The sequence below is a fragment of the Schistocerca nitens genome, chromosome 5 (assembly GCF_023898315.1).
Source record: "Schistocerca nitens isolate TAMUIC-IGC-003100 chromosome 5, iqSchNite1.1, whole genome shotgun sequence".
NCBI classification, from domain to species: Eukaryota; Metazoa; Arthropoda; class Insecta; order Orthoptera; family Acrididae; genus Schistocerca; species Schistocerca nitens.
The window spans coordinates 482322750-482344757 of record NC_064618.1 but is presented as its reverse complement, the minus strand read 5'-3'; the positions used below and the strand labels follow the sequence as shown (position 1 = coordinate 482344757).

Sequence of the window (22008 nt, the reverse complement as noted above, 5' to 3'; positions counted from 1 at the left end):
TGTGTTTCAGACGAGTACCTTTCTGGAGGATCTCGAGGTGCTCCCAGAGGATGTCGCCCATGAAGGGCGGCGTTCTGGCGAGGAAGGCCTCCTTGCCCATGTTGCAGATGTCCTTGCCGCGCATGTGCAGGTGCTGCATGGTGACGCCCTCCAGCGAGAACTCGCGGATGGCCCACGACAACCAGTGAGCCACCTGCGCCTCCGACCATTGCCTCGGGTCTGCAACACAGCGCAACCAACGTTTCAGTTAGCACGTTAGCATGCCATTCTGACACTAGCCCACGTTGCTGTCGACGGATGCTAGCTGAGTCAACCTGAGCTAAAGCAAATGGGTAAACAGATCCAGCTGTGGCAAAGATACTGAAGATACTCGTAGTCGATGTGGTGAGGAATGACTGCGAGCCGATAACAGCAAACACAGTGCTCCTGCTTCCTTAGCCAGCAAGGTATCATATAATTAAGTGAATAAATAAACCAAACATTTGAACAAAAGTAGACAGTTCTAAATATACACAGATTCAAAAAATGGCTCTGAGCACTATGGGACCTAACTTCTGAGGTCATCAGTCCCCTAGAACTTAGAACTACTTAAACCTAACCAACCTAAGGGCATCACACACATCCAAGTCCGAGGCAGGATTCGAACCTGCGACCGTAGCGGTCGCGCGGTTCCAGACTGTAGCGCCTAGAACCGCTCCGCCACCCCGGCCGACTACAGAGATTCATATTTTAGTTTCGATGTGAGCTCAATTTCGTGTAAGCATAGTAATTTGACTATCAGTCCAACAAAGGAAAATTTTCACCCGAACACTGTTTTCAACTACGTATAAGGGAAACATTAGAAAAATCGTTATCATGTATCAAATATTGCTGCCTTGTTTTTGTGACATGCCAATATTTTCTTCATGTAAAGCTAAATCAAGTTTTCTAAAATATGTTCCGCCTAAGCTTTTATTGCTGGTGAAAGTAGAAGACCTAGTTGGCGAAATATAGTAGCTGCATGATGCAATGGCACAAGTTTACTCAACACGTTTCCCTTCTGACGGTTCCCTGATATCTCAGAATGTGTCCTATCAACAGATGTCTTCTTTATTCGAGTTATGCCATCAATTTCTTCCGCCTTCCACACTCCAGTTCGAATCAGTGCCTCCTCATTAGTTATCCGACTTACCTACCTAATCATCATCGGCATGCTTCTTGTCTGAACTGTTTATCCTCCACATTTCACTGCCGCGGTTACAGTTCAGACAAATATCTTCAAAAAGAGTCTTCCTAATCGTAAATGTATATTCGTGGTGAAAAAGCTGTCTGTTTTAGAAATGCATTGCTTGCTATTGCCAGACTGCGTTTTACATCTTCTCTACATAGACCATCGACAGTTATTATGTTACCCAAATACTAAAACTCATCTACCACTTTTAGTAACTCGTCTACTACTTTTATCATCTCATTTCCTAATCTAACTCGATCAGAATCGCCTCATTTATTTCGACTACATTCTAGTTTCTTGTCTCCCAAAGCACTATGCAGTTGCTTTGCTGTCTCTGACAGAATTACGATCTCAGCGACAAACCTCAAAGTTTTAGTTTCTTCTCCCTGTACTTTAATTCCCTTTACAAATTTCTCCCTTGGTTTCTTTTTACTGCTTGCTCAATACGCAGACTAAATAACATCGGGGATAGGCTGCAGCCCCGTTGGACTCCTTTCTAAACTATGGCTTTCCTTTCATTCCCCTCAACAAACGTTACACTTTATAGATATGAAAACTGCTGCATTAAGTACTGAATAACGCTATATATGTTCTTCTGTAACAGAAGAAATTCTTGTTACTCATTTTATTCTTAAAACCTATATAGCTTGACAAAGATATTATGACATAAGTTTAATACAGTAAGGAAGCGCCGTTACTGCCCGTGAAATGTAAATCTGATTAAGTGTATTACCGAGAAGGTCATGTGAAGTTAAGGTGGAGAATATAAAATTGTCGCTCGCACGAATGCGGAAAATCGCTTGGACTGGAGACTTTCACTTGTTGGGACCCCTCTGAATTGTGGCCTGGTTGTGGGTGCGAGCAAGCCAAGCAGTTTCCCACTTGCCTTCACATGGGTACTTCATCATTCAAGGTGAAGGCTACAAACAGGAACACAACACTGCCATCAAGCGCAGGTCGGCGGCACAGCAGTACTGGTACCATCAAATTGTTATCTGTGCTGGCGACAGACTGTCACAAGGCGACTTAAGTAACGCAGCTGTGCAAATAAAAGTGCCCCCCAATTCCACTGCAGAAAACGAAAGCAAGGAGATTAAAAGGTGCCACTCGTCCTCGTCTTTGTAAAGGTCGTAGCGTACACACTTTCGTTAGGCCACACGGTTGCTTGTACGGTTGCTGCTAGGTTGCCCTTGAGGACATGTCCGGCAACTACGAAACGGATTCCTTATTTTTGTACTATGATTTAATTTCACCTTGTCTAAGCGCACTAAATACAGCGTCATGCTTGCGTAATTCAGACAATAGCTACACTTCTAATCTGTAAATGTAGTCTATATTTCGTGTTACCAGTATTAAGTACCTTGATCTCGTTTTGAAGCCAAAGTTCAGCCTTCTCCTACAATTAAACATAACAGTCACGGATAGAACCGTTATTGATCTAACCGATAAAGTGAAAAACTCATTAAAATTTGATAAACATACCGGCCGGTCGGACGTGCAATTACTATTCACCGTTCCAATACCTCCCTGTCTTCCGTCCTTCCATCACGCGCTCGACACTTGAACGCATTTTCACAATAGGAAAAAACCATATGTGACGAAACCATGAGAAACTTTTCTACACAGATGGAAGTGAACTTAAGCGCTTCGAGCAGTGTGCTGCACGTTGTCCTAATATGCAGTGTACTTCAGGAATAAGGGTTGCTTTTTTTCCTCTGCTTGTTAATGGATATTTCATCTCCTACCCATAACTAATCGTTTATACTTTAGCATGCAGGAATATACTGTACACACTATGTGATTAACTCTAGGGTCGTTCTAGCCTTCTCTTTAAAGGCACTGTCGAGGATGTCTGGAGAATGTTGTGTTACGCACATTCGCGTACTACTTTTGACAGGGAATACGTTTATGAAGAAATACTTTGTCAGATATTATAACTGGAATTAAATAGTATTATGGCTAATGCGTCCACAGTTAATAACCTAACACATCCTGAGTCCAAATTCATGTATATTCCGCAAGGGTGGAAAAAAAAATATTATGACCACCTCCTTATTGGTGAAATCAACAACTACTATTTTATTTTGTAGTTCCCTGGTCCTATACTTCTTTTATTGCATATCTTTTTGAACTTGACCCTCCTTCCACAGAGTCATTAACTATCTACCGGGAAAGCTACCGAGTTCACACTGCTTAAGAAACCTGAACAATAGTTTACAGCGGAGTGTGGTCGTCTTCCGGATGCAGCAACCATTTAATGAAGATTATTAACTGTATTTATTTGTAAAGTATTCTCACTTTGGAACATAGAACCAAAATTAAATGCAACATCGTCTATAGAGAATGTTGCGTAGTATAATGACAACTGTAAGATAATTAACTTCAGGGGAAGCGAGAGTGTCCTCATCCTTTTGGCTACACAGTGGAAAGCAGTTAATCAGGTTACTGGTCTGAGGTCTGTTCGCTGTGTGATATTTGCTACTGCTTTTTTGTAGTACTTATCCCTCCGGTGGAATTTCGCAATCTGAAGCAGCAGGAGCATCAGCAGCAGCAGTCTTGTTGAGTTAGTTTCATTTTAATCATTTACGACACCAATTTAATTTTTTACAATAAAATTAATTAATATAAATGGAGTGAAATCACCGTTGGAGGACGACGAGGCCATCCGGAAACACTCGTTTAAACGACAGCCCAGCAATAATGTCGAAATTGTGTAATTCGTGTATCTGCCTCGACTTAAAGAACCAGGTCTGTCAGTATGTGTGTTCGGTAGTCGGATATTTATTTGGAAGAATGAGCTTTCTGTTGATATTCATGTCGTTAAAGACAAAGCATTAATTTTGTTATGGAGCTCAAAAGTTACTCTCTTATGACTTCCAGTTAGTCACCTTTGTTTATCCACTTAATATACTCTAGCAACCCGTATGTTAAGTATTCGACTGTATGGGTATATCCTGTCGATGCATCCCATCATCTGCTAAACGTGGTAACTACAAGAGGTTGCTGGGATACATTGACAGGATACATTTGTGGTGGGATATTACATCGATTACACGGGTGAAGATGCAGCCGTATTTGCTCCGAAATGAAAAATGGTTGGTTCAAATGGCTCTGAGCACAATGGGACTTAACATCTTAGGTCATCAGTCCCCTAGAACTTAGAAATACTTAAACCTAACTAGCCTAAGGACGTCACACACATCCATGCCCGAGGCAGGATTCGAACCTGCGACCGTAGCGGTCGCGCGGTTCCAGACTGTAGCGTCTGGGACCGCTTGGCCACTCCGGCCGGCGCTGCGAAATAGGTTGCAGACAAATTACAGCAATAAACGCAGCTGACTGTGAGTGGAAAAGCAGTGCGAGAGTAACCTTTATGCCCCGTAGCAAAATAAGAGTATTTCGCAACTAACATCCTCAATTTCCAGCGCCATGGAAGCAATAAGATAAAGCATTAATTCCTACACAAGTTAAAGGAAAGGCAAAAAGGGTAAGAACGGACCAGCGGCGGCTTTACTAAGAGAGGAAGAAAAAAGCAAAAAAAAAAAAAAATTGAAAATGTCAACCAGGACCGCCGAACGGGAATATTAATAACGGTATGGTTTTTTTTCTTTTTTTAATGCTTGCTTTGCCCCTTTCTGAAGATCGTACTAATGGTCAAGTCTTATTAGTCTACTAAAGCCCTTTCTGAAGATCGTACTAATGGTCAAGTCTTATTAGTCTACTAAAGACGCAAGGAGCAAGAAACCTTATTCCCGCATCTTATGCGGTGAAACCGATGTCGCAAGCTGCAACCACATCGAAGTTTTCGTTTAGGATGAGAAGCTTCCACAGCAAAAGAAATTCCTCTGAAAGTTCTCATTCCGAAGAAACCGTCGACTAAGCCACAGAGGGCCTCCTGCTACCTGATGCGGCCCAGAGCTGGAAATCTGCGGCGTTATCGGCAGCGCCAGCCTTACGGGACGGCCCGAGGAATGGCGATAACGCCGGCGGCACGTCAGCTCCCGCCCGGCAGCACGTAACAAACAAACCGTTGTTATCACGCGGGAGCGGCTGGTTACTGGAGCGCGTGAATCACAGCCCCACTGTTAACGCGGAGTGACTTTGACAAATGCGCGTACAGTACGCGAGGTTTTATCGCACAGGCCTAATGTCGCTGCGGTTGTCAGTTGATGTGTCAGACACAGAAGTCCAACTAACGTACTCAAAACTTCATCTTTATGTGCAAAGTGAAATTTACGATGGGTAACACTGACATTAGGTAAATCTGCAATGAAGATCTAGGGGTATTCGAGTGCATGTGTGACGATTTCAGCAATTGGACATTTGAAATTTTATTCTAGTGTTAGTTCTGCGTCTTTCAATTTTTTTGGGATGGGGGGCGGGGGGGGGGAGGAGGGAGGCACGAGGGGGAGGGAAAGGAGGATGAAACTTCTGAATGCCGCATCCTGAATGTCGTCGCCTGAGTTGGTGTAGTTGATGGAAATTTTTATGGATCGTGGTAGTGATTGCACATGTCTCTGTCGAGTCAACTAAGTATGCACCGAGACTGTTTTCACACGTTGGCTGATGTCTGGATTTAGTGAAATCCTAGTAAGCCTACAGCGCTAGCCGTGTCGCAGAAGTTTACAGGAAACGGCGTAATTAGAGATGGAGCAAACTATTGTGAAAGTTGAGAAGTAAGTTTATTTCTAGGAAGTGAGTCCTACGAAATGATGGAAATAAAAACTATCTACACAATTTTGGTCGTTAAACAGGCCATACAGGCATGGGAATAGGAAATAGTTACCAATGTTGTATAAACGTCATCAGGGAAAAGCAAAATTTGGTCGAGAATGCAGAACGAACTTTTGTCCGGATTACGAACGAAAGTTGTAATATACCTCATGACACACACACACACACACACACACACACACACACACACACACTTGTACATCATTTAGTGGCAACTACACAAGAAGTTAATCATCACAAAGAAAAACAATTAAGCCTTTTTATTTCAGTAAAAAAATATTAATTGCTGAAGTTAATAAACGAGTGGTATTTTTTTCCAAACTCCAATTGGTCGCGGAAAGGAAACCACAGAAAAATAAATATTTGCGACATTTAGCTACATCTTTCTGCTACCTATCTACATAGTCGCCGCTTCGACTTACGACATACGTCGTAGCGCCTGGTACCAACTTTCCGATAACCTCATCATAGAACTCCTGTGATTTTCGTCAATTCCCTACGCTGGTCTGCAGCTCATTGTGCCGAAGTACTGCCCTCTTAGCCAGCGGTTCATGTGAACGAAGAGATGAAAATCAGAGGGTGCTAAGTCCAGAAGGTGTGGTGGGTGATGAAACACTTCCCACCGTAAACGCTGCAAGGAGTGTCTTAGTTGCACCTGCAGTATGAGGCCGATAATTGCCGTGGAGAAGGAAACGCACGACGGTTACGTTTTGTGGGCTGGATGAAATCGGGCAAAAGCCCTCAGCAGGACTTCACACGTGACGCGACAGATGGGCGTACTAGAGACACTGTGCAACCCATCTGCGCGAAGTTTCACCGAATTTTCGCTGTGGTTTGAATTCGCAACCTATCTGATGTTCATAAAAAAAATTAAAAAAAGGCCCCATGTTTGACAATAATGAGGCATAGTAATCAGAGGTAACCCCCTCGGGTTTGCTGCCGGATGCTAAAATCAACATGACTCGATATTTCGGCTATCAACCAGCTCGCTATCTTCAGGAGAGACGCTGCTGTCGCTGTTGCTGCTGCTGCCACCGCCGCTGAGTTCCACTGAAAACTGACGCCTAAAATGTGGCGGCAGATGGATCGCTGCAATACGGATTCATGTCGATTTATGGATCCGACAGCAAAACGAAGGAGACTGCCACGAACTGTTCATGCTTGCACGTGACCAGTGTCAGTAATAACGTTCAGATTTGTAGATCATCTTACGAGGGTCGTTCAATAAGTAATGTCCCACATTTTTTTTTTAAAAGCCATTAATATACATAGGCAAACGTCCTTGTTGGTGCTTCACATTTGATGTTTTTTCTGCGCGCCGGTGAAGTTTCGAACCGTTCTGACGGTTCGCAGAACCGTAGTACAGCATCAAAATGGCGCCTACTTACGACTCACGTTACAAGCAGCATGCTGTATTTAATTCGTGTGTGCAGAAAAAGAAACCGTGGTGAACATCTTTAACCGTTTTTGTGCAGTGTATGGCGATGCTGCACTTGATAGGAGAACTGTTTGGCGATGGGTTAAGAAAGTTACAGCCCCAGGAAATGCAGAAACAGAGCTCCATGATCAGCCACGCTTGGGACGTCCTGTTACAACCACTGCTCTAGACATGCTGAACCGTGCGGACGCCGTTATTCGTGCCGACCGGTGCATCACAATTCGACAATTGGCTCTATAGTTGTCGGACAAGAATCCAGCAGAGATCTTGCTCCAACACGATAATGCACGCCCACATCAAAGTCTGAGAACCTGGGGCACATCGTCAAATTCCGTTGGACATCATTGGCTCATCCATCCTACAGTCCAGACCTGGCACCCTCGGACTTCCATCTCTTCGGGCCGCTTAAAGATTCTCTACCGGGAACACACTTCGAAGATGACGAGAGTGTCAGTCATGCAGTGAAAATATCGCTACGCCTACAGGACAAGAGCTTTTACCAGCAGGGAGTACATGCTCTTCCCGCACGGCCATAGAGCGTGATGGAGGCTATGTAGGAAAACAGGACAGGGACAAGACATTTTCCCCAAATTCTGACTTAACAACAAATGTGTTCTGAGAAAAAAATGTTGGGCATTACTATTGAAAACGACCCTCGTAGTTTCATTCGGGTATTGTATGAAAAGATGAAGCTATGGAAGAAAACTGAAATTAGGGGACGATTATTAACAGTGTATATTTCCATGGACTTGCAAAATAATTTTGGCTTGTGGTACAGCGGATGCCCTTACGTCGGAAGTAGGTTTTTTTTTTATTTTTAAGGTTACGCCACAGAAGGCTCCACAGCAGGCAATAAACTGTTGATACGTATTTAACTAGTAACCGTTTCGTTAACCGCAAACGCGTGCACAAACAGTGACTCGAGACACACTTCTAACGCGGGTGCTACTGAGAGGACAACGCATCCAGGAAATGTTGTCAACGTGTTTGGAGACTTTTCTGATGACAGTGGTGGGTTCAGTTTTGGGCGATGCTAGCGCGAGCGTATTTGTGGGGGCGGAGGCAGGCGGCCATCCCGTCTACGGGCGTCGTACTTCCGGCGCGCGGCGCGGCGCGGTCCGCGGGCGCCTGCCAGCGGCTCGAGTTACCTGCCGCCTCCGCCACCGCCGCCGCCCATTGTTAAAAGCCGCCTGTCAGCCGCGGGACGCGCTTGGCACATCACACAGAGGTGCGAGCTCGCCTCCCCAAACCACGAGCCGTAACTGCTCAATCGCGTCGGCAACATTTTCCGCAAATAAGTCCACAGAAGCGTATGTACTCGCGAACGCGAACGCCGCGAAGAATAATTACGGCACAACTTGGAAGCTTCGGGATGCAGATATTATTGCACAATTCTGAATGTGCAAACTTCTTCCCTACCTACCACTGACAACTCGGGGAGCGGAGCGTTCATCTGGAAATGTACGGCGGCAACCTCTCCTTCTCCTCTATGGCAATTTCCGAGCAAGGAAATTCCTTTCAGCCAATACATCCGAGTGAGCACCACTGCACTACCACGGTTTTGCGAAATCGGTCGCAGGGCAGCATTCTGCAGCACATAAACTGTCATAAAGGCTACCTGAGTACCAATTACGTTTTGCAGCTACGCTGAGAGACTCTAAAAGGTGAAGTTAATTGTCTGCTTAAGAATGCGGAACCGAACAACATAGCTGGCGGCATGAGCAGCAGCATTTTAGTTCGCTGTACGACGAGACAGCGCTCTTAGTTTTGGTATTTCAGGGACAGTAGCAGGCAAGACATTTTTTTAACGTACTGTAACTCACGCTGGACGTATACTGTTCCTTTCTTTGCAAAAGACACAACCGTATTAAGACGAAAAATAACTCTCCGACGTAAATACTTTACATTTAAGAAAACTGAACAAGCGTATTGCTTTGAATTCCCGTATTTCCACATGTTCGGAACATTAGCCTCTACTAGATGAGGAACACGCCGTCTGCAAATTGGTTAAGCTATGTAGAAAAAGCAATTTTTTGAGAAGAGATGGAAGGAATTGAGAAGCGGAACGTAACGAATGAGACATGGACAATGGCCGGCACAGTGGACCCATCGTACGGCACAACGAACTGCCTCACTAGCCGTGCCACATTCCATTGCTTCTAAAAGACGGAACAAGTGTGGCTGGAGACGAACTAAGAAGTGACACTCAAGTCAGACCTTAGCCATTCATGGCAACAATCTGACAAATCACACGCACAGGCCACATTTTCAGATACTCCTGCTGTGGTCATACACATTGGAATGGGAACCTTATTGTTAGCATAATGTGAAGGTAACTATAATATTTTATGCTTGTCCAAGTAGGGTTTTGGGTTTCGTTAAAGGACGGGAGAGAGATTAGTGTTTCACGTCCCGTCGATGGGGAGGTCATTAGAGATGGAGCACAGTCTTTCCTTTGGTAAAGATGGAGAAGGGAACGAGGCAGTTCGAAATTTCCTGTAAACGGTTTAGAGAAACCAGGAAAACTTTAATACGGGACGGTGGACGAGGATTTGAACCGCCGTCCTCGAATGCAAGTAAGGGGGAGTTAAGTAATTGTGGGAAGCGGGTAATCGCACGTATTCAAAAATGGTTCAAATGGCTCTGAGCACTATGGGACTCAACTGCTGTGGTCATAAGTCCCCTAGAACTTAGAACTACTTAAACCTAACTAACCTAAGGACAGCACACAACACCCAGCCATCACGAGGCAGAGAAAATCCCTGACCCCGCCGGGAATCGAACCCGGGAACCCGGGCGTGGGAAGCGAGAACGCTACCGCACGACCACGAGATGCGGGCGCACGTATTCAGTACATGAAGCTTGCGACAAAAAGGACGACTTGCGACTACTGTTGCCCTCTTATGTTTCATACAAGTAACAAACTGGAACAAGAAGACAGAACCCATTTGAATTGTGGAGTGCGTGTGAAACAGGACAGTTTCAATTATTTTCAACAAGAAGCAAATAAGAAGGTAAGCTTACAGTTATTACAGATTTCTTTTTAACTGCATTGCTTTGCGTGCTAAATACAACCGTTCAACATCGTTAGTACGTAATATTACATTGGGGTAATGGAGTGCTGAAAGAGAACATGTGCCAAACCTGTGAAAAAGAAGCCAACAAATAAACACAACCAATAGATTGGGACGAAGAAGAAGAAAGCTGTTCGTAGGTGCTTTACTGAACAAATAGGAAAGAAGAATGGATGAAACACCAGTCATCGGACGTGCCTGATGTTTCCAGCAGATTACGACGACCAGTTTACTGGAGCATTGAAATCACTGGCTGAAAGTGGTAAAGAACCTGCTGAGTCGTTTGCATCTGGGGAGAAGTACGTAAAGACAAAGAAGTGTGGTAACGTGTGTTGGGAATCACGCTGCATATACTCTCACCGCAAGAATATGTTACTGATGACTCCTTATTCAAGGAATGAAAACTTGGTGAAATGTGAAAATGAAAGTAATTACACATTTCATCTTGTTCTTTAATACAATCCACTACAGATATTGGCAAGTAATTAAAGTTGCGATTATATTAATTCCTGTATATTTTATATAAGCTTCCCTTCTCGCGGAATTCCCCTACCACGCGGCTGGAAATCGTGCGTAATCGCATCTTTGTGATATTTGCAGTTATATTTCATTGTACTGTTTTTGGTTGCAGTTAAATTTATTTAGTATAGTAAGAGTAGGGAAAATGCAGCAAATTTTCTTAGCGTTGGCTTTAGGTTACTTACTGTGACTGTTTCAAAATAATAACTTTGTTCAAGTGCGCACCATTCCTCTACTTTCCCCCACAGTGTCTCACCACTGCTCCACCTCGCGCCGTAGGATTCCTTAAAGAAGACTTGCATGGTTGTAATGTCGGTGCCTCGTAAGGAACTAAAAGAAACAGCGAACTGCCGAAACGCTAGATACTCACAATTTTTTAGACTGATCTACGTACGAAAGAGTGGAAATCGACAAATATTGTAGGATATAATGCTAGGCATGAAAAGATGGTAACTCACTATAGCACTTGCCGTACCGAATTCCGATACAGTTAGCGGAAAGTGAGCAGGAGAGTAAATAGCAGCCGCATACACTGATGCTGCCTTTTCGTAAAGTCATTCAGGAAATAGGCTACAGCAAAAAATACTACTGACTCCCTTCTTTATATACACTACTAGTTTACTTTAATTAATCTTACTTTGGCGCTATAACATTAACTTTGCAAATAATAAGACATTTTGTAAATGTCAAATAGTCAACAACTACATCTGCATACATTATTTTTATCGTACGTAAATAATATTCTACTGTGAAGTCCTAACAGAATTGGGTTTATAACATTTGAATATGTTCATTGGAAGATATTACTCAACGGATATTATACAACATTTTCGTTTTCGTCAAAATAAAACAAAGGTTGAAGACAGTTTCTTATACGGAGTGAGATAAATGGCGATATATTTAGCTGGCTAACGTCGCAACAGAGGCGACGGTCAAGGCTCGCCATTTACATAGTGTCCCGCAGGACAGCTTGCGTCACGGCTAATCCTACTGCGGAAGAAATTTATTTTCCCACGTCTTCCGTTGAATTTAACGTCTCGTCGACAGCAGAATCATATGAGACGGATTAAGAAAGCTTTAAGGAAGTACAGCAGACAGAGAAATGTGAGGGCGCGTAACTGCACGTCGCATTACACGTATCTGTGAATGGAAAGAATGATCTTCGTTAGTACCTGTTGAGAACTTTTGCAGGTGCAGAAAAACTGTTTATACCCATGACATACACGGTTTGCCGTCCAGCTTCTAGTTTTACCTGCCGGGTATTGGCACCAGGCATTGCATTTCCCGTGGAAGGGAAGAGTAGCTTGTGGCACATGTTGTCGTGTGAATACGGAAGGCTGCGGGTGTTCGTTTTTCCACATGCTATTAGAGAGTGGACAGGTGGAAAAATAGTCAAACTGGTTGTATGAACCCTCTGTCAAGCACTAAGATGTGACTTGCACAGTAGTCATGTAGGTGCAAAATCTAATGTCATCGTACGATCACGAGGGAAACGGCAACGAATACCTCTTTACATCAACTCATCTTGATACAGCTCAGTATTCTATTGGTGTCGAGAAAAACCCTATGTTACGCTCTCAGCGATTAAAAAAAGCCTCTATGCCGCTTTTTATTCCATTTTTGTGAACAAATAGATATTTCAGGGCATTCCTTACGGCGAGTCGTCCTGCTCGCCAGCATACTCGTGCTACAAGCAAGATTCCGCTCTTTAAACTCAGCATATTCTTCGGCTGACTGCAGCATTTGGAAAGCGTTAGATGAGTTGTCTTGTGGTCTGCACACAGACGATGACCTTGTTTCCATCATCAAAGTTCCGGGCTTTGCTAGATTGTATTAATAGGACTTCATCAATTTTTCCAAAGATCATCTCTTCAGAATAACACAAGGTCACAGGATAGTCGTACGTTGGTAAGATCGCGAAACAGCTTTTAATGAGAAAACGTGTGCTTGCTTCCCTGAGTTTTTGCGCAACACACTCAAGACTACAGAAAGTGTTACTAAAATGTTATATCCTGCACCATGCAAAGTGTCAACGAACTTTTTCTGTAACTTTACCTCCAAATCAGTCCTTGCAGCCGTAACGTTTTTAATGAGTGCGATACCTGCCCAACCATCTTCTTTCGTCATCTCGCTTCGCATTTTTCGATACCGACAGCTTGATTTACTTTAGCGTTAACTAGAGCTGTGCTCTGCAAAAACTGCGGTTCGGTAGTTTTGGGACATTACATAAATCGGATTACCAGTGGTAACGTTGATAGGAAAGCACATAAATGGATGTGTAAGAGACAAACTGGGAGCCGACGACTCTTTTGTTTGTTATGCATCTAATTAACTAGAGCCGCACTTTATTGAATGTTAGTCCATTGTGTAATTTATATCCTTATAGAATATAAACTGCATTTTATAAGTATAAAAATCAGTTGTCACCTAACTTCCGCGCTTTTATGTACCCAAAGCAATGACTTTTGACACAAGTAGAGTTTACAGTAATAATATATATGTAATTATTACTATCATTTTTTACTCAGTAGACTGTTCATCATGAGAAAAGGCGAGAGTTTTCTGGTATTATTGATAGATGCGAAAGTTGTTTATGGATAATATTAACAAATTTATGGAAGTTCGACGAAGTGTTGAAGCTATATTTTTGTTTTGAGTTTTTTTTTAATTTTACCTTTTTGTTAAGGAAATGAGATTTCTAGTGCTGTATGATAAATCTGTATCGTTTATTTTTACAGCATCATCCCTCTGTTTCACGTTACAAAACGATTTTCGAATAACACCTGAATTAAACATCGAGAATTTCAATTTTGCTATAAATACTGTTTATTTTTAAGTAAGAGGCCGGAGGATAGCTATGTAGAACAAAAATATTCGGTAGGTTACCTAGCGCTTCATATATCACCACTCAGTTTCTAGACTGTTAACCGCTTCCAGGCTTTAGGGGAATCTTTCAAGACACTAATCGCATACATGAAGAGGGCGAAGTACCGCCCTATAGGTATGCAACACACCTAACGTACAGGTACCGAAGATACACCTTAAACTGACCAATACTACTAGGAAATTTACCGTAATCTGTGCTTACTTATGGTAGCCCTAGTTCTATCTAAAAATTATGATAATGTTCGCTACATTACGCGTAGCCTCCACTGGAAAGTAATCGCACACACAACACATTGAGGACCAACAGCGTAAAATGTCTCATCCCTGCGCGCGCGCGCGCGCGCGCGCGCGCGCGCGCGCGCGCGCGCGCGCGCGCGCGCACACACACACACACACACACACACACACACATACACACACACATACACACACACACCGACTCAAAGCCAGCCTGACCTCTTACTGCGGCACGTGTCCGCAACGCCACCAGGCGCCATTCAATCTCGCAGTCTGCAGTGGTCATAATGTTTTGTGTCGTCAATATATACTCTCGTTCTATCTGAGATATTAAATGCTAAGGAAGAACAATTGAGAGATTATTTAATCTTCCTTCAAAATTGCAAAAAGGTTCAAATGGCTCTGAGCACTATGGGACTTAACATCTATGGTCATCAGTCCCCTAGAACTTAGAACTACTTAAACCTAACTAACCTAAGGACATCACACAACACCCTTCAAAATTGCACCCAGTAGAACTTTGTTCCTCGGTGGTTTGGGGCTAGAAGAATGCCGTGGGGGGATTGGCAAAACAGAGCTGGGCCTGTCCTCGTGCTGCCGGCGAATTAGTCACGCCACGCTATCTGCCTTTGTTCCCCCGCAGGTGACGTCAGCGCCGGAGCGGTCGGCGCGCTTGTAGCCAGGTTCGCCGGAGTGCCGCCTTGTTGCAGTTATCTCGTCAAGGAGACCGCCAGTCTACGACTCATTCCACTCAGAGGCGCAACGCCCCCTTCGGAACCAGCCCACGGCGCATGGCCCGTGACCAGCGAGTCGACGCTGCCGAGGATCGCTAGCATATCATGACTCGTGCTCGGACGTACAAATCGGTTTCCACTTGGAACCCGCCAACTTGACGCCCTTGCGAGTCCAGAAACCAAAGCGATGCCAAAGCTTGTGTACAAAGCGACAAGAGTTGTTCCACCAACAATGTTGTCTCTCTTCACTGGTTTTTAGCGTTTGTACAAAGGGTGTTAAAAGTTTTGCACAGTCGTCTCTAATTTTTTATTTTTTGCACGAGGACAATGAAATTTTTTGTGAACATACTAGGAACATTCACCTATAAGTTGGTATATAAAAGTATTTTCTTTTATTTACAGGTGCGCCATAATGGACCGTGAAGCAGATGTCAGGTTGCACCAACGGTCAGTGATGGAGTTCCTCTTCAAGACCGGCGATGACTCTGCCACATCGATTCACAGGAAGTTGCTCCCTATTTATGGGGAGGACACGGTGGATCGCAGCAGTATCCAGCGGTGGTTGCAGAGGATTTAAAGAAGGTGATTTCTCTTTACTGTACAATCCTCGATGCCGTAGACCATCGACGGCAGTGAGTGATGTGAATAACGAGAACATTGATCAAATCATCCAAAATCACAAATGTGTGACTACACGGCAGCTTGCTGAAATGACTCGTTTGTCATTGGGTAGTGTGGTATCACTGGTATGGTCACTAGGGTACAGAAAAATCTGTGCACGTTGGGTGCCTAGATTATTGACAAGAGAAATGAAAACGACGAGGAAGAATACGTGTGAGGGTCTCATGAAGACCTTTACTGAAGAGTGGAAAAGTGCTTTGAAGGCGTTATCACCCAGGATGAAACATGGTTGTTTTTGTCCGAACCTGAGAGCAAAGCCCAATCCATGGAGTGGCGTTATCCGGGTTCTCCTCGGAAGAAAAGACCAAGACTTTCACGAACAGCAGGACGAAAGGTGATGGCCCCCGTCTTCTGGGATCAGTGTGGTGTCATTTTCATTGAATTTTTGGAACCTGGATCCACAATTAACCGGGACTGTTACTGTTTGTCATTGGACAAGCTGCGACGTACCATCAAGACCCACAGACCACAGCTTAAGGATCAGCTCATCAGACTACACCATGAAAATACCAAACCCCATACAGCCCTTATGACGCAGGAGAAAATCAGGAAAATGGGTTGAAAAATTTTTCCTCATTCTCCCTACAGTCCGGACTTGGCTCCGTCTGATTTTTACCTCTTTGGTAGTCTAGAGGCCCACCTGCGCGGTAAAACATTTCATAGTGAGAAAGACATTTCCTGTGTCAAGCGATAGTGTAAAAGTCATTTCCCAGAATTTTACCAAAGTGCATTTACATCATGGAAAGAACGTTAGGCCAGATGCATCACAGCTGATGGAGGCTACATTGAGTAGGCTCAATCTTTAGCTAAATGTTCCTAGTATGTTCACAAAAAATGTCATTCTCCTCCTGCAAAAAATAAAAAATTAGAGACGACTGTGCAAAACTTTTTTAACGCCCTTTGTATAATATAGTAAGTGCCAGCCTACACTTATCGTTTTACACTAACAATGCCCTTGAATGCAACAGCTGCCTGAAAGTGTAACGACAGCTACAGCCGAGGAGCATCCCACTACAGAGCAACGGAGGTATCTAGGAAATCAAAACATGGAAAATGTCTAACTACTATCTAAATCCGATGGACGAAGACGATGAAGGACACGAGAAGACAAATGTTTCAATATCTTGCGTCAATCACTTTGTATGACAGTGTCAACACAACGTGAACGGATCAGCGATGGTTAATAGTTCTCGGATACATAAAATTTTAAAGAAAAAAACTGTGGGACTGTTGGTGAACTGTCGTGCGTCGTCGTCGTCTCCTCCTCCTCTTCCGGTCCATACTTTTGGCTCTATCTCCACTTGACGTCATCTTGTGCGTTTTCAGAGAGGAGACCCACTATGTTGAGATATGCGTGGATGGTGGGTATCTAGCTAATTTAGTACGTTTACAACAAAGAAAACCAGTGTTCCACTATCTTTCTTCATTTGTTCGAAATACCTGCCGATATGTCGTAGACGGCTCAACCTCTCAATGATAGTTAACACTCCGTAGAGTATAAGAATTTTGTCATTTGTCACCCGATTCTAAAGTGTCAGACCAGATGTCTACCTAAGCACTTTTGTTTGCATTACACCAAGTCATTGCTTTACTTCTTTTGTTGCGGTAAGTAGAGCAGCAACTTGCTGTAGTGCTGAACCGTAGTGTGTGAAGCAGAAGACTGGGCGGCGATGACAAAATCTGGACAAGCTCTTCTCAATGAAAGTGCGAACGCTTGGAACCGTACGCCCGTCATATAACGAAAGTACTGGTATATCAACGAGCAAAAGGGCAACTGTGGGTAACAGTGTTATTGCTGTTGGAAACTAAAGAGAAACCCAGACTGTGCTCGGTCATACACCTTGCGGAGATGGGGACGCTCATTTCAATCTCACTCTGTGCCAAGGGCGTACACAGTATCAGTATTAGATACTCATTAGTAGCAAGTGTACCCAAAGCCATTTGCCGTGAAAAGTCCAAAGTATTTCGTGATGATGATGATTAGTGTTTTAGGGCGCACAACAGCGAGGTTATCAGCGCCCGTAGTATTTCGTCATTCACCGCGAAAGTAACATTAGGTGCTCCTCCACCCCCCCACTCCCACTTCCATATTTCTCGATCCTGACAACGTGCTTGCCTTGTTTGTATACGGAATATCAGTCGAGCGACAGTAGCGCAACGGGACGGAGATTTCCTGGTAAACAGAAATCATTGCTCCAGTCTGCACTTTCACTCCCTTCTAATACATACAAGGACTAGATTGGACAGTTACGAATACGCACCCCCACGTGGTGAGCACAGAGTGAGCTGAATCCTCGAAGAGAACGACAAACGCTTAGACCGCTCTTGCGGCTCCAGCCTGAAGGCGACAGACACGCAAGAACCCAGATGTGTTCGCGAGCTGACAAGCACGGGCGGCTCAGGGTTTTTGATGTCTGCCGGGTCGAGGGAGCAAACAGCGCCGGCCGGAGACTTCTCGGAAGTGTCGTATCTGGCAGGTACGCGGCGGGGCGCTCTCCCACTGTCCCATGCCCCAGGTCACGCCGGCCTTCTTTCAGCGGCGACGCCTTTCGTCCACTATACTACGACACAGCGTTTGGAGAATAACGCGGCACTGGCATTCACAGACTATGCGGCTGGCACTAGCTGTCGACCGCGAATGTGCGTCCGCGACTGTCCTGTAGAAATCCAGGTGTCACACACGGACAGACAGAACTCTTAACACTGTCTTCTATGTTTAATGCTGCTTTCATTTGAGGGTCAGATGCAGTAGGGTAGAAGTAACAACACGTTATTTCCAAGTAGAGATCACGGAGAAATTTGAAAAGGAAATTAAATTACAGGGAGAGGAAGGCGGAACTCTCAGGTTTGCCGATGACATTGTACTCACGTCGTAAACGGATATAAGATGATCATCATCAAGGGTAACGGAATGATAGCAAATTAAACCAGGCTATACTGCGGGAATTGGATTAGGAAATGAGACACTAGACCAGTTCTGCTGTTTGGGTAGCAAAATAATTGATTGTGGCTGAGGTAGAGGGCATACAAACGCACACTGGCAATAGCACGTGGAGTATTTCTGAAAAAGAGAATTTTATTAACGTCGAATATAATTGAACTATTTTAGCCTTGGACGGTAGTGAAATGTGAACGATAAACAGTTTATGGAAGAAGAGAATAGAAGGAATGTAGTGGATATTTCAGTCTGGCTTTATCGTTGGCGCGAGAAATCGCAAATGAGTGTACTGCATCAGCTCAGTTTTCTTGATATTGATGATAGACAGGGACCACCACACGCGTCTATAGGGAAAGTCAATATGTTAGATAAATTTCATACACAGCAACATATCATGCAATCTACACCGAACGCAAACTTACAGCGACCTCTATTTTTCACTGCAATTTATTTCGAATTTCGCGGTGTCTTATTGAAGTGCAAATATCGGAGTAACTATGGCCATTAACGAAACGATGGTCTCGTCATCATGAAGCTGACATATAAAGCTGTAACTAACGCAAAAATGAATTCTTTTACCGGATAGTGTCTGTAAAATCGTTTGAGAAAGGCTGCAGGGCGTGCGCCTCGACTCAGTCATCGCAGCGTGTCACCGACTGGTCGATAGAGGGAAAATACTGTCGGCCTCCCTTTCCGTACAAATTGTATGAACTCGTGCAGGGCATTCGACGTAAACTGGTCACTCCGCATCAGCCAACTTATTCTACAAGTGTTTCGAAGCACACCGTTCAGTGCACGTTGTTGAACACGAGGACCCGTAGCATACGATCTGTGTATGTTCCCATGCTGAACCAACCAAATCCTCAATTACGATTGCAGTAGGCGCGAAATCATTGAGATGAGACCGTGGATCGATGTAAATGTGTTACCCGATCGACCAGATCACGTTTCGTGTTACAGCAGGTCGGTGGCCGTGTCAGGATACGCTGTCACCCAGCCGAACAGCTCCTTGAAACACCCACTGCATTGAGGTCGCAGACCAGTTCGTGCATTATTATGCTAAAGGGGTCATTAGTCTGGGATTCCACCTGATCTGTGGTCGTAATCGAAGACACCATGACAGCTGTGGACAGCATTACCATTATTGCAGGCCGCATGCATATCTTCTCACTCCGTATCATCCCCGTCAGCGATGGCTCTTCCAACAGGATAACTGTCCGTTTCACATGGCCAGAATCGTGCTACAGTGTTTTGAGTACGATGATAGTGAATTCACGTTGAGATCTAGACCACCAAATTCTCCTGACCTGAGTCTGATGGGAACACATCTGGGACGCTGTGTGCGTGAATTGTGTGGCTCTGCATGGACATCTGATGCCATACCAACAGAAACCTTCTAAGGACGTGTGTAATCCATGTCACGCAGAATCGCAGCTGTAATGCGTTTATAGGTGGACCAAACTTTATCATGCAAGTGCTCATAATATTTTGGCTCGTCAGTGTACGAGACATGTGAGAAAAGTACTGAAACTAATTTTTTATCTACCAAAGCTTTTTTTTTTCAAACAATATTGTCTCCTTCAAAGTAGATCATTGTAGCAGTTCTACAGCGGCGGAATCGTTGTTCTCAGCCTTGGAAGCAGCGCTGAAAGGCTTCAACCGGCAGTGTCTTTTACGTGTCGGTTACATTCTGTTGAATGTTCTCCATAGTCCCATAATGACGTCCTTTTAAGACATTTTTTAATTTCGGGGAAAAATCCTTCATAGATCAGATGAATAGGGAGGTGGGGGGGGGGGGGGCTTTGGACCCACAGGACTACCTTTTGAGGTCAAAAATTCCGTGGTGGAAGTGTCAGTATGTCATGGGACGTTGTCATGATGCAGCATCCATTTGTCTAGAATGTCCAGTCTCACTTGATTCACACTTTTCCTTGGCTTTTCGAGGACGTCTTTATGAAACACTTGGTTGACAGTTTGTCCTAGAGGAACAATCTCTCAAGTACCCTTTCGACGTTTTCGTCGGTTTTTGAAACTGGAGTTCTCCCTGAGTGAGGTCCACGTTCAACGTGCCCTCGACCTTCGAAAAATGATTTGGGCCAGCGAAAAACTTGTGCTGTTGTTACAAGATGTTCCCCACAAGCCTGTTTCAACTTTTCGAAGGTCACACTCTTGGATACCCCAAGTTTAATACAAAACTTGATGGCATAATGTTGCTCTAAATTCCGCTACTCCAGTTCCATAAAAAAACAACTTCACTGATGGCGCTCTCAACAATCACGTGATGGCTGTATGGAGCTGGAACTCCTACTGAGCGTCTGGACGGGATGAAGACACCGGTGTACGTAAGTGGCACTACGCAGCGTTACCAGATCGCTCGCAGCGTTCTCGGTCTTACTGATTTTCTCACAGATGTAGTATTTTGTGAACTATGCGTTGCGCAGCAGTTATAAATCTGATAAAGATTTCTGGGTGGCGGTAAACGAAAAACGGTGGAACAGTTTACAACAAGATGCGAACAAATGCCCTGAAGACTTCTGTTAAGGATGTGTAATGTTTCGTCGTATTCCTGTGAAGTAATTATGAATATTTTCGTCTACCTTACGAGCAGCACAAATTACAGATTTGTTACACGATATCGAGATTATTGCTACATCCTGTCTTAAACAACAAATCAAGTTTTTAAAGAAAGAGAAAGTCCTGTCGTTTACAATATTGACACAAATGATTACTGATCATTGATACTGAATTTACCAGCCATAACACTGAAAATTCAAAGACCTAAGTTAATTTTTCAGCATAGGATTATACAGCCAAACGGTTGCATATAACTAGTAGGTATATTGACCTAGGTTTCGACACCTATTGGGGGGGGGGGCGGGGGGTCTTCATCAGAATGAAATTAAGATAAATCGTAAAATGAAACGTTCTAGCCTTTACCACGTGTGCCCAGCTGGGAACGACGTCAGACCTAAATAAATACACAACGAAGTCTTAACTAATACATCATCAGGTTTCATTAGTTACGGAGAAATTATCAACTTTTATTTCTCAGCCCGAAAGTGCTGAGAACGACTTTCCAAATGTTTCCAATGAGACTTGACACATTGTGTATCGATCTTGATACTAGTACACTGACGTGTGGAAGCCATTTTTTTTCCCTGGAAAGCGAAATGGGGGACAGGGGGGAGGGAGAGGGAAGAGCTGGAGGGAAAGTGAGGATAACAAATCGCGAAGGAGGTTGACACTCGTATAGATCTACACAGAGTTACAGCAAACAGCAGAAACCTTTGTGGTGGGCACTAGTGACGCCATAATTGGACGCGTCACCGGGGCAACCGGCTTCTGGTTTCACCGGTCGCTTGCGACACACAAAAGTGGCCCTGGCCCTGGGGATGATCCTCTTTGACGGACGCCGGCCGTGAAATATTTCTGGCCGTGCATTCCTCTTTCGCTGCAGCCGCCTTTGACTGGGTCCGACGAGAGCGCTGGACCGCACCACTGCCCGCCGTGGCGGCGACTGCACGCGCTGTCGTTCCGACAATGCAGGTGCCCGCAAA

At 44.3% G+C, this 22008-nt stretch overlaps 1 protein-coding gene and 1 long non-coding RNA gene across 6 annotated transcripts in view; one reads left to right on the top strand and one right to left on the bottom strand.

Annotated features, from left to right (window-relative positions):
* LOC126260019 (uncharacterized) overlaps window positions 1-16353 on the top strand; it is a 51730-nt gene extending 35377 nt beyond the window's left edge. Inside the window, exons 3-4 of one of the 2 annotated variants that reach the window (XR_007546592.1) lie at window positions 11-446; window positions 15235-16353. This is a non-coding gene — a long non-coding RNA (uncharacterized LOC126260019). Of the gene's footprint in view, window positions 1-10; window positions 496-15234 lie in introns of those variants that run through there. The other variant, XR_007546591.1, reaches the window with a different exon arrangement.
* The window catches only part of LOC126260016 (ETS-like protein pointed), an 840855-nt gene that overhangs the window by 110912 nt on the left and 707935 nt on the right, over window positions 1-22008 (bottom strand). For all 4 annotated transcript variants that reach the window (XM_049957178.1, XM_049957179.1, XM_049957181.1 and 1 more), the window contains one exon: window positions 19-219. In XM_049957178.1, the coding sequence (XP_049813135.1) occupies window positions 19-219 (201 nt within the window). The remainder of the gene's footprint in view (window positions 1-18; window positions 220-22008) is intronic.